At 33.8% G+C, this 12,209-nt stretch overlaps 2 protein-coding genes across 2 annotated transcripts; both read left to right on the forward strand.

Annotated features, from left to right (window-relative positions):
* Positions 1-1,674: 1,674 nt before the first annotated feature.
* Positions 1,675-2,811, forward strand: LOC124934964 (F-box protein At5g07610-like). The gene has a single exon (XM_047475444.1). It carries the CDS (start codon positions 1,675-1,677, stop codon positions 2,809-2,811), a length of 1,137 nt encoding a protein of 378 aa, XP_047331400.1.
* A 5,321-nt stretch (positions 2,812-8,132) lies between these two features.
* LOC124933873 lies at positions 8,133-8,866 on the forward strand. The gene is made up of 3 exons (XM_047474315.1): positions 8,133-8,321; positions 8,388-8,629; positions 8,717-8,866. The coding sequence occupies exons 1-3, from the start codon at positions 8,159-8,161 to the stop codon at positions 8,750-8,752; spliced, it is 441 nt and encodes a 146-aa protein (XP_047330271.1). The 5' UTR covers positions 8,133-8,158; the 3' UTR covers positions 8,753-8,866.
* The last annotated feature ends 3,343 nt before the right edge of the window (positions 8,867-12,209 follow it).

The following is a 12,209-nucleotide window of genomic DNA, read 5'->3' on the forward strand; positions in this document are numbered from 1 at the left end:
TATCCATAAATTTATTAACGTTTTTTCAGAAGTATAATGCAAAAGTGTTTATGAATGAACCTATAAACATATTTTTGGTTGTGATGATGATACAAAACATAAACCCTTTATTTTTTTATGTTGGATTCTCTTTTCATTACTAAACTTGAATTGATAATTGTATAACTGACCACTTTTCATTACAGTTGCATAGATTCAGAAAGAAGATTTTGATACAAGAGAGAAAGGTATTAGGGTTAAATATAGTGACGAGAATAAAGTGACAGTTATAATGTAGTTAATTGTGAAGAGTGTATCAGATTTCAGCACGTATTGAAAGTATGTGGAGTATATAAGCCTCTGTCTAAATTTTGGTGTAAAGGAGGTGACACCGTTTTTGTTGGAGAGGTTAACTTTAGGTTTTTCTTCTTCCAAAGATTTTGTATCTTCTTAATGATTGAGTTATGAAAACACATTTTGCAGATGGAGATGACATGGAATGACTCTAATGGACCAGATGACCTAAATGGAATTAAAATTTTAACTTTCATCTACACAACATGTAAACATAATTGATCATTTTTCATTACAATTACATAGATTTAAAAAGAAGATTTCAGCACATCTTAGAAGCAGGTGGGTATAGAAGTCTTTGTCTAAACTTGGTGTAAAGGAGGGTGACACCGTTTTTGTTGAAGAGGTTAAATTTAGCTTATTCCAACGATTTAGTATCTCTTAATGATTGTTATGAACACATTTTGCAGAACACCACTAAATTTACATTAAAAAATTTTATTCTTTAACATTAAAAAGAACAAAACTTATAAAATTAATAAAGAAATTAAAATAGTGTAAGTTCATGTTTATATTTATATAAGAATACTTATTTCATATAAGTTGGTTTATAAAAAATTTAAATATTCTAAGTTCATATATGTATATATTTTCTTTTATTATAAATATATATTATTTTATTATTAATTTTATATAAATATTTTCTTTCAAAATATATAAACATATTGAATTAAACATCATATAAAAACTTCATTTATATTTTTTCCCGTATATAGGGTATTTTACTAGTTAATTATTAATATCTTAATTAGGAAAAGAGTTTTAAACAATATCCTAGAAATTGAATCAAATTAAGTATGTAGTCTGCAAACACATTTAACCATTTAAACAGCGCAGAACTTGTCACGGGCTCGAACCCATGAACTTAGGGTTAGTATCTACCTCTTTTTGTCGTTAAGTTAGAAGAGGAGATAAAATGAGATATTAAGTACTTAGCCCGCAAATAAGGAATAATTAAGATAATTGTTCTATATTATATTTAGACTCTAAAATATTATCACAATCTTTTTTTTATATATTACCTAACAAAATGTTAAATTTCCTTTTATGCTTATTTTCTTATAGAAAAATTATACACTTCCAAACAAAAACAAAATTACAGTTTAGAACAATATCTGATTCTCTTTCATTAATCTGGTACTAGGAGGTTTTTCGTCGACCTTTAAAATTATGTATCCAATTTTATTTTATTAAATAATATTAGAGAATCTAAAAGATATGATATGATGATATTAATTATATATTAATACCTTAATTAGGAAAAGACCCCAGATTGATTGAAAAGGAAGAGAGATATAGACTCATTCTTCTTCTTGTGAGAATTGAATTAAGGTGGTGGCCATGGCCATGTCTGGTAAAGCAATGATGATGTTTGTTAATGAAGACCTCTTGACCGAAATATTTGTCCATTTGCCTTCGAAATCACTTGTCCGATTCAAGTCGGTTTCCAAGTACTGGCTGTCTCTCATCTCATCATCTCCATCCTTAATTCTCCTCCGCAGACGACGACGGCGCCAGGGCTTGCTGATTCATAAATTAAGAAATTTTAACCGAATAAATTTCATTCCCCTGAACAGCATCATCAACAACAACAACAATCATGTGAATGATGATGATTATCCAGATCTGTTATTCTTCCGTAAACACTATACAATCCATTTAATGACTTCATCATCCAACGGGCTTCTCTTTTGTGTCAGTAATTGCCATAAATATCACGTCTTAAATCCCACCACTATGCAATTCCTGACCGTCAGAGAACCAAACCTCACTCACTTCGGGCTGGTTGGACTTGGTTTGATATTCGACCCATCTAAATCTATTCACTACAAGTTGGTTTGTCTTTGGAAGAGCGATTTTGATTTTCAGGTGGAGATTTACCCATCTGAGACCAAATACTGGAAGGCTCTACATCTTTGTAAGTCACCCTTTCCATCTAATAATTATAATCATCTGACTTTTTATCCTGCTGGGATTTACTGGAACGATGCAATCATCTGGTTCCGCCATCGGGAGGGTGATTGTCTCATCTTCGATATCCAAAAGGAGCAGGCGAGAACCCTTCCGCCGCCAAACAGGGAGCGGCGTCTTGAGTTCTGTTTTGGCGAATCAGGAGGACATCTTTACGCAGTTGAATGGTGTCGAATGTACTATTACACCAAAGCCTTTAGAGTATATGAAATGAAGGAGGATTTATCCGGTTGGCTCATCAAGTATACCGGTAACCTATCTCCAATCGAATCCAAGTTTCGTGTATTGAGCTTGGTTTGGACCAACGACGACGACAAACCCTATCTCGTTTTGGATTTAGAGTTTCAGATCGTAAGCTCCAATCTCAAGGAGGAGGAGGATGATATAAAGATTAATCAGATTTCTGGTGTTCAACCGCCTTTATTTAATGGCGAATCTAGACCATTTAGTTTAACTCCAGATGTGTTTCAGTATGTTGAGTGTCACTCCAGCGTTTCGCCGCTCTGAATCACTCTCTCCTCTTCCTTGTTTCCTCATTTTTGTTGAGTGTCAGAATTCTAGGTTTTATTTACTACTGTCCAAGAAAAATGTCTATTTTTAATATAATATTATTATTTTCAACTAAGTAAAATAATATAAAAAAAATGAAGTATTCTCAAACACAGTTTTCAATGATTTGATACTTAAGCACAAAATCAAATACTATGAGTCAACTTTTAAAGTTAAATCGCCCCATATTTTTTAAAATAATGTTTTTGTGTCAGTATTTGCAAAGGACAAAACATAGATTTATAAAATTACTTTTCAAAAAGATAGACCAACTAGTCAATAAAATAGGTAGAAATAAAGTATTCTCTAGCATAATAAACTTCTATCATTTGAAACTTAATACTCTTCTCGTCTTCACACAATTCCATCTTCTTGACAATCTTGCGTTGAAGGGCAGTGTGAAGATTAGAGGCGGTGCTCTTCTTGCTGGATTTGTACTGTATTATCCTTGGGCAGACAGGCTTTTGCGCTTGAAGCGTCGTATTCCTTGCAAGTTTGGGGACAAACGTTTGGATAACCTCATAGGTCCACACTTGTAAGGCTAGTGCAAACCCATATACGGTATAAGAAATATCGACATTCTTGTCTTTGTTCTTCTTCCCCGTGGCTTTCTTCTTATCCAGATATAGCAACCTGTAGCGAGCAAGGTCCTTGTTCAAACCCTTTATGGTTGCTCTAAAGGACAACTTTCCCCATGTAAATTTGAGGAAAGTGTCAATGTCCTCGACCATGTTGAGGAGTTTGATATTTATTAACCTCTTTGAGTCAAGGGCGAGACATATTGGCAAACCAGGTATACCAGCCCCAATTTCCATGCATCTTTCTTATTAGAGCAGGACATGAATTTTGAATGTAGGTTAGCTGTTCTAACAAGTTGATTACTTTTAAAATATTTAACAACCAAATGTGGACATTCTTCAACTTCATTGAAAATGATTTCCACCGGAAGGAATCTCCCAAAATTGAGGCTTGTGACCAATGCAAACTCCTTCATTCCGAAGCACAGCTCCTCTCCATTCACGTGAAACTTCATCTCCATAGAATTTGAGCTGCTTTACCTGAGGAGCATTTGGTGTATTATCGTTCCTGAGAACCGCAGTAACGTGAATCCTTTGAATAAGAATCGAAATTGGGTTTGCTCTACCCTTTCCATAAGATTCATTGAATCAAACTTGGTGACAATGTTTGAGATATTGGTTTTCCATGAGACCTTCCCAACAAACTCAAGAATTATGGTGGACTCCATCTACAAAACAAGAAACAACATTGGAGTAAGCAACTCTAGAAAATTATAATTACCTAAACTAGAAGATAACAACTCAAGTAAGCAACATCAAAGAATACAGGAAAATTCTATATGTTTGCATTCATTGTTTCACTTTAATCAGGCATTTGTTATAATCTTTGTCACATTCATGATTTCATTTATAAACCTCATTAACAAATCTTCCGACAAAGTACAATGCTCGTGAAAGCAACATATAAGTACAATGCTCGTGAAAGAATAAACAAGAAATGCATGCATACAGAATAAGAATACTAATATAATACTCGTGACTGAAGAATATTGGATAAACAACACCATCATATACACACATAAACGAATAAAAGATACATGAACCTAAAAGCTAAGGTGTTAGGATCTAGGTAGCCGTTGGAGGACCGGGGTTGGACCGGTTAGCGGTTCTCACTCGAAGGGTGGTGGTTAATCTGGTTAAAGATTAACACCGGGGTTTCAATACTACACAACCTGTCACAAACTCTTGAACTAGGTTCAAGTGCGGAAGAGGTTTGCTTTCAGATTGAAGCAGCACACTTGTATAATAGACAGGGCCGGTTTCGGATGATGAAGGTTAAAGAGAATGGTGGGTCGGTTTTGGTAACCTGGTGAATCGGCTTGAATAGAGTTAAGTCGGTTATAGCGGTACGGATCGGTTAGAAGATGGAGCCGGCAGAAAGTAAATGACAAAGGTGATTTTATGGATGTTCGGAGATAAAGCTCCTACGTCACCCCTTCCTCTCGAAACCGCGAGAAGGATATTCACTAAGGAATACAAATACAATCCGATCGAGACTTATTTCCTGCTCGATAACACTCTTATAATTTATACCGGAATTGTAAATTACACACTAGCACTTAGGCTTTCTCTAAAGATAGAACGCACTGTATATTACTTGTCTCTGTATACCTTGTTGCTTGTCACTTGTATGTTTTACTTTTCTTCAACTGCCTCTTTTATAGGTGAAATATGCCAACGGTCATATTTCACTGCCTTGAATCTGATTGGTTGGGCAGGGGTGCAGAGGTTCAGTGATTCAGAGATTCAGACCTGCGGTTGTTTCCTCAGACCTGATGGTCAACCTCAGACTTAGCAGTCTGTTCTTCTGGTATGTAGGACAAACCTGCTAGGTTTGTCTTTTACTCAATGTAGGCACTGTTTGTTGGACAGTTGTCTGTACTTAGAAGATCTTCTTTCTGACTTATCCCGAAGTGGAAATTAAGATCCTGTAGGACTGTCTTCTGCAGCCTGCAGACTTTCCTCAGACTTGTATGGATATAGAAGTGTTCAGTCTGTTCCTTTGGTATCATTCTCAACAGATACCCGAATTGTCTTCTTGTACTGGTCGGTCATTTGACTTAACCGGATGGCTTCCGGTATGAGTGATGTAACCGTACTTCTTCCGATTATTCCTTTGCCTTGTGGCTGGTCGGCTGTTTGATGTTTCCGGTTTTAAGCTGTGGCCGATCCTTTCTTTGTGCGGTCATGTTCCAAGTATTCTTGGTCGGTTTAGTAGCTTGACCGGCTAGTTTTCTTAGCCGGTTCTTTTGTTTGTCCGGTCCGGTTCCTTGTTCCTACATGGAAGATTTATTTAAGTTAGGTTTATATGAACCGGTCTAATTTTATCTAACATAAGGATACATCAATATCAATCAATATAAACGACATAATATATGATCGAAGAGAACATTATAGATTAAACCTAAACCCTAAACCTTAAACTCACTTGAATATACTAGTAGAAAATGGGTATTTACCGAGGAAGAACACCGAGAGAAATCAAATGCCTTCAGAAATAAAATTTTAACCGAGAGCATTAATGCTCCCTCGTTGATATATAATTATTTCCGAGGGCTTCCTGTATCCCTCACAAATAATAATTATTTCCGAGGGCTTCTGAAGTACGCTTTTGGTGAAAAGTTTATTAACAAGGGCTCATTACACACCCTCGGTGACATTAAAGATCAACTTCTTTTCTTTTTCTTTTTCTTTCTTCTTCTCTTTCTTTCTTTCTCTTCCACGAACCCTTGCTTCTTTCTCCGCCGAGCCGCCTCCGAGCCGCCTCTGCTCCGTCTCCGCTCCTTAGCTCCACCGCTCCACAGATCTGCATACTGAATCCGTCGCTGTCCTAATTCCGTCGCCGTTCCGACTCTGTCGCTGTCTGAAAAGGAGGAAATCCCTAATCTTATCTGTAGGGCCGCCTCTTATTGACGCCTGGTAAGACTCTATCTCTCTTCCCGTCTATGATTTTCGTGAAGAATATGTCTTCTATTGTGTAATCCTTATTCTATTGTGAAATCACTATTAAATTTCCTACATTTAAAGAATATGCTAATAATTGTTCGTTGTTGTATGTCTACTAGTTAGAGACATTTTAAACATATATATCAGTTTCTTCATTATTGAATTTCGTCAGATTCCTAAATTGGAAATATACATATATATCAGTTTCTTCAATATTATTGAATTCGTCTATTGTATGTTTGTTGTAAGTTTATTCATTAGATTCCTAAATTGGGAGTATACATATATATCAGTTTCTTCAATATTATTGAATTCGTCTGTTGTATGTTTGTTGTAAGTTTTTTCATCAGATTCCTAAATTGGGAGTATATATATATATATATATATATATATATATATATATGGAGTATTGAATTTCGGTTGTGGAGTATATATATATATAGAGTATTCATGCTGCAATTGGTTAATCTTGATTGGATTAGTTTGATTTATGTTTTATCAAGCAATTTAACGGAAATATAATTATACTCGGAATAACTAATGAAAGTTACTAAAAACTCCTGACTTTTGGTATTATTTATGAGCAATTTAATCACAGTATAATTTCACTCACTCTTAAATGTTCCAATACAAGTGATAATAGTCAATTTTACCTTAGTCTGGTCCAAAAATTTCATAAGAACATCTTATAATACAATTGAAATTAGAGTCTTATTATAGTTTTGCCTATTTATTGACATTAAGATGAACAATTTGTAAGTTAGTTGGCTCTTTCATCTTGGACATTGGAAAATGGAAATTCTGGACTAAAGTTGGATGGTCCTACGTCGAGATCATCCACAATATATGAAAGGCATTGAACAATTCCTAAACTTTGCTCAATACTCTACTAGAAGGGAAAATATTTCTTTCCTTGCGTGAAATGTGCAAATCGAAACTATGAGAGTGTTAATATTGTCAAGAAACATTTAATTATACACGGTATAAGAATGAACTACGATTTTTGGTGTTTTCACGGTGAAAGGATGAGCTCCTCAAATAATATTGTTGATGATGGCGGTGATGATGTTGATGACGTTGATGACGAATCAAATAACGAAGACGATGTTAACGAGAATATCATAGAACAAGATAATATAGTTGATGATATTGATAATGATGTTGATGACCAGTATATGGAAGATATTCTCAATGATTTGTATCCCAACATTCAACATTCTAGTTCTAAAGATCTGGTTTACGACGATGAAACATTCTACAAATTGTTGGATGATTCAAAGCAGCCTTTGTATGAAGGTTCTCGAATTTCAAAGGCTTCCACATTATTGAAGTTGCTTCATATTAAGAATGTTGGTCAATGGACAAATACATCATTCGACTTATTACTAAATTTGCTCAAAAATGAGATTTTACCAGTAAATTCTCATTTACCTAATTCTTATTATGAGTGTAAAAACATTATTATAGATATCGGTCTTACACATAAAAAGACCGACGTCTGTAATAATAATTGTATGCTTTACCGTAAGCAGGATAATGATCTGCAACGTTGTAAGGTATGTGGCACCTTGAGATGGAAGATTGATAAGTCAAGCGAAACAAGTGTTCTACGTTCCAGATATGGCATCAAGGCCTGGTTGGAAAATTTTGACAACAATAAACCCACGTTATTCGAACATCTAATTAAGGTTTCATTGTATTTTATTTGAATTTAATTAGTTAAAATTATGTAACATCTTTTTTTAACAGAGATTGCACCAAAGCAGAAACATAAAGGGGGCATGTCTAAGCATCTCGATGATCTCCAGAGGAGATCCGATCTTCAGAGGAGCACCAATCTCCTCGAGGCGGGTGGTTCTAATGAGCCAGATGACACACCTGACCATGTAGATCCGACGTTACCGGTGGTTGAGATGATGACGACATCATCCTCCCAGCCTGAAGGTATAAGTTATAATATTTGAATACATAAAAATCCATTTACTAATGTTATATAATTTTTTTTTGTAGGTTCTACATCAAAGAGAAAGGGTCGGGGCAAAAATAGAAACACGACCCTCTCGAACTTGAGTTCGGGTGAGAAAATAACAATAGAATTCTCACCAAATGGGAGAGTGTGTTGCGACAACGACACTACATGGTCTAGACATATTGGGATCGTAGTTCGGGATCCGACTATGATATCACATCATCTCTTACATTGGTTAGACTTGAGCTTCACCGACATAGAGCATCTTTGGAAGTCGGTAACGGTAAGTGTTAATATCTTGTATTAACTTTGATTCTCTAATACATAATAATAATTAATATCGTGTTTTTACAAAATCGTTTTGAGGCAGTGTCGGAACATATTGAGTATTATCGGAAACATATAATGGAACATGTTAAGGTGGTTTGGGATAGGTATCGATGTGATATCAACCGGAATCACGTTAAAGCTCATAATGGGGATGTAGCATCCATCAAAGCACACAAACACAATGAATATACGAAAGATGATTGGAATTACATTTTGGATCATCACTTTCTCCGAGACGATTTCCGGGTGTATCTTTAAATTCTAAACTTTATACATCATTGTTTATAACTTAATTACTTAAGTATTAATTGATGTTTTCAAAAATAGGTAAGAAGTGAGCGAAATAACCAAAATCGAAAGAATCTTCGAATGACACATCATGCGGGGAGTGTGTCATTCTCTTAGGTGGAAGCAAAAATGTTAAATATATTTATTCAATAGTCATTATAATATGTTATAGTATTTTGATAATTAACAATACTAACATTTAATCTTAATAGGAGAGGAGTACGACTGTTGCGCCATCACACATTGAACTTTTTACGAGACACGCAGTAAAAAAGGAACAAGTGACAACCCAACTCGTGTGGTGGATCCCCATATACAAGAGAAAATTGTAAATGTATACTTCATATTTGACTTATTTATTGATTTATAATTAATCAACTATTGTTTCTTTTTTTAGGATGCGATGCGTTAGACGCTCGAAAGAAATCATGAAATGTTCGATTATGAGTTGACCGAGAATGTTTTTGGACGACAAGGGCATGAGAGAGTCATTGGAATGGGTACCGGTGTAAGGCCCACCCAGTTTAGAGGAGATTTAGGTGGTGGAAGAAAATCTAAGCGGAGTGAGCAAGAGGTGGAGAAGTTGCGTACTGAATTACAAGAGGAGGCTTTGAAAAGATAACAACTGGAGGCTTTAATTCTTGAGTCATAAAGAGAAGCACGTGGGGCACAAATAGAAGCACAAGAGGCACAAAAAGAAGCTCAAGAGGTGCAAAGACAAATGCAAATTGAAATTGAAAGACAAGCTCTTGAGTCACAAAGACAAAAGGAAGAAATTAATGCAACTTGAAATTGAAAGACAAGTTCTTGAGTCACAAAGACAAAGGGAAAAATTTCAGAACCAGTTGGCGGCGTTTATGGCGAGATATCCTCCACGTCCAGCACCGGATCAATCGGGTATATGATGTTTTTTATATCTTTAAATACTTTGACTATGGGTTAATTGGTATTTTGGTTTATTAGATATTATAATGTTGAATGAATTGAAGATTGAAGTTTATTGGATAATTGTATTTTTGGATTATTGGGATTTTAGTATATCAAATTTAGTATTTCTAATTTGTTTATGTAGCAAGTCTGAAATTGTTTGGTATAAAATAGGTAAAATTCGGTTTTAAAACGTTTTATTTTAAAAAAAAGGTATAGCCGAGAGCATTTTAAATATTTTTGTTAATAAATTAAAGAAATTTACGAGAGCAATAGAACTGCCCTCACAAATGCTCTTTTATTTTTTTCGAGGGCATTAGAACTGCCCTCACAAATGCTTTTTTATTATTTCCAAGGGTATTAGAACTGCCCTCACAAATACTCTTTTATTATTTTCGGGGACTTTCACTACCCTCGGTTATATTTTATCTCCGAGGACTTTTACTACCCTCGCAAACGTGCTTTTATTTTCTCCGACAGCTGTTTCACCGAGACGCGTCGAGGGCATTTATTGCCCTCGGTGAGTTCTTTCACCGAAGGCATGGACCTTTTCTTCGAGATATTCTGCCCTCCCTAATAATTAATTTTTTACTAGTGTATATGATCGAAGAGACGGACGGACGACGAACAATGATGTTGAACGAGGTTGGAATGGAAAGTCGAGAGACGACGTTGGAAGTCAGAGTGGAAAGTGAGAGAGTCTATCAATATTCGTGAATATTTTTTTTAAATTAGGGCAAAAAAAAAAATATATATATATATATATATATATATATATATATATATATATATACGATGAAAGACGAGAAATATCACTAACGCGTTTTCATCTAAAACGCGTACACATTTTAGATGAAAACGCGTGAGTGACATTTCCCGTAATTGAACAGTAAATCACGAGCGCGAGGGATATTACGTACTTTTCGCAGGACAAAAGAGCCCTTTTTGCAAACAATATGAAGCGAGGTCCATTTATGTATGTAGGCCCTTTAGTAGGGCCATTTCATCAAATTAAAATTCAATTCTATTAATTATATGTAAATTATTAAAATATAAATATATATATATATTAATTAATTCGTTTCTTATTTAAATACTAACTTAAACAAATTATGTGTAAATCTCTAACTGCATTCGTATTTTTGTTTTCATTCAATTATATAAATAATTAATTAAAATATCAAAATACTATCATATTCTATTCTTTAACATTTTAAAATTATTCTTATTTGAAAATATTTACCATTTCTACTTTGTATAAGAATTATAAAAAACAACTCATTAATAAATTTATGAATATTGTTTCTATATTACATTTCAAACTATATGGCAATTATTTCTCAAATAATAGTGGCTTTGGTATGTTATGTAGATCGAGATATATTAAAAAATATTTGCAGGTTTTTGTCAACCTTTTGGGAAATTTCAACACGTTCAGACAAAAGAGGAGTCAATTTGAGGAGGCAATTTATGATGCCTTTACCTTGGTTCATCTCAAATGAAAAAAATGAATTAGATTCTTAGTGATCAACCAATACAACTCAAATAATAGCTTAGATTCTTAGTGATCAACCAATACAACTCAAATAATAGCTTTTTTTGAGGAAGTTTTTTTTTCCTTAAAAAAACACTTATTTGATTAAAAGTAAGAAAAATTGGAAAAATTGGTTTTTATTTACTTTTTACTAAATTACTCTTTATCTCTAGATTTTTATGTAATAATTAATTTATATTTAAAAAATAAGAGATAATTTTAATAGATAAATAAATTAATTAAATTGATAATGTGATTATTATGTTTTAAGATAAAAACTCGGTTTTATTCTAATAAGTTATTTATCAAACCAGCACTAAGTCTGGTCATTGACAAATTTGAAAGATTATCACAAATGTTCGATTTTTGTATCACCTGAAAAAAAAATCATTTTTTCATTTGTTACATCAATGCTTGACCGTATTTGGTCATGTATTCAGAACGAGAATTGATTTGTATCATTAATGAGGACATTTCTCATTCCACTATTGAAATTTAAATATATTTCAAAAGAAAAATTACATTTTTAAATTTAATACTTTTTAGAAATATGAGTCACACTTATAATAGATTATAGTTCAATTCATATTTAAAACGTCTTTGTGACCCAAATAATTCATAAAATTATTTTAAAACGGCACTATAACTATACCAAACAAGCCTAATTGACAAGAAAGAAAAATAAAGTTCCATCCCTTCAAAGGGGGACAAAAATGTAGGGAGAGATGTGTAACAAAACCTACAAACCTTTCTGCACTAAAACAATATGTCACAAGAATACTCT

Source organism: Impatiens glandulifera, chromosome 4, assembly GCF_907164915.1.
Source record: "Impatiens glandulifera chromosome 4, dImpGla2.1, whole genome shotgun sequence".
NCBI classification, from domain to species: domain Eukaryota; kingdom Viridiplantae; phylum Streptophyta; class Magnoliopsida; order Ericales; family Balsaminaceae; genus Impatiens; species Impatiens glandulifera.

Bases quoted from the DNA above. Each gene is read 5' to 3' on its own strand.
- LOC124934964 (XM_047475444.1), top strand. From the start codon at position 1,675: ATGGCCATGTCTGGTAAAGCAATGATGATGTTTGTTAATGAAGACCTC.
- LOC124933873 (XM_047474315.1), top strand. From the start codon at position 8,159: ATGTCTAAGCATCTCGATGATCTCCAGAGGAGATCCGATCTTCAGAGG. The intron at 8,322-8,387 runs GTATAAGTTATA...TTTTTTTTGTAG, and splicing joins ATCATCCTCCCAGCCTGAAG to GTTCTACATCAAAGAGAAAG. The intron at 8,630-8,716 runs GTAAGTGTTAAT...GTTTTGAGGCAG, and splicing joins ATCTTTGGAAGTCGGTAACG to TGTCGGAACATATTGAGTAT.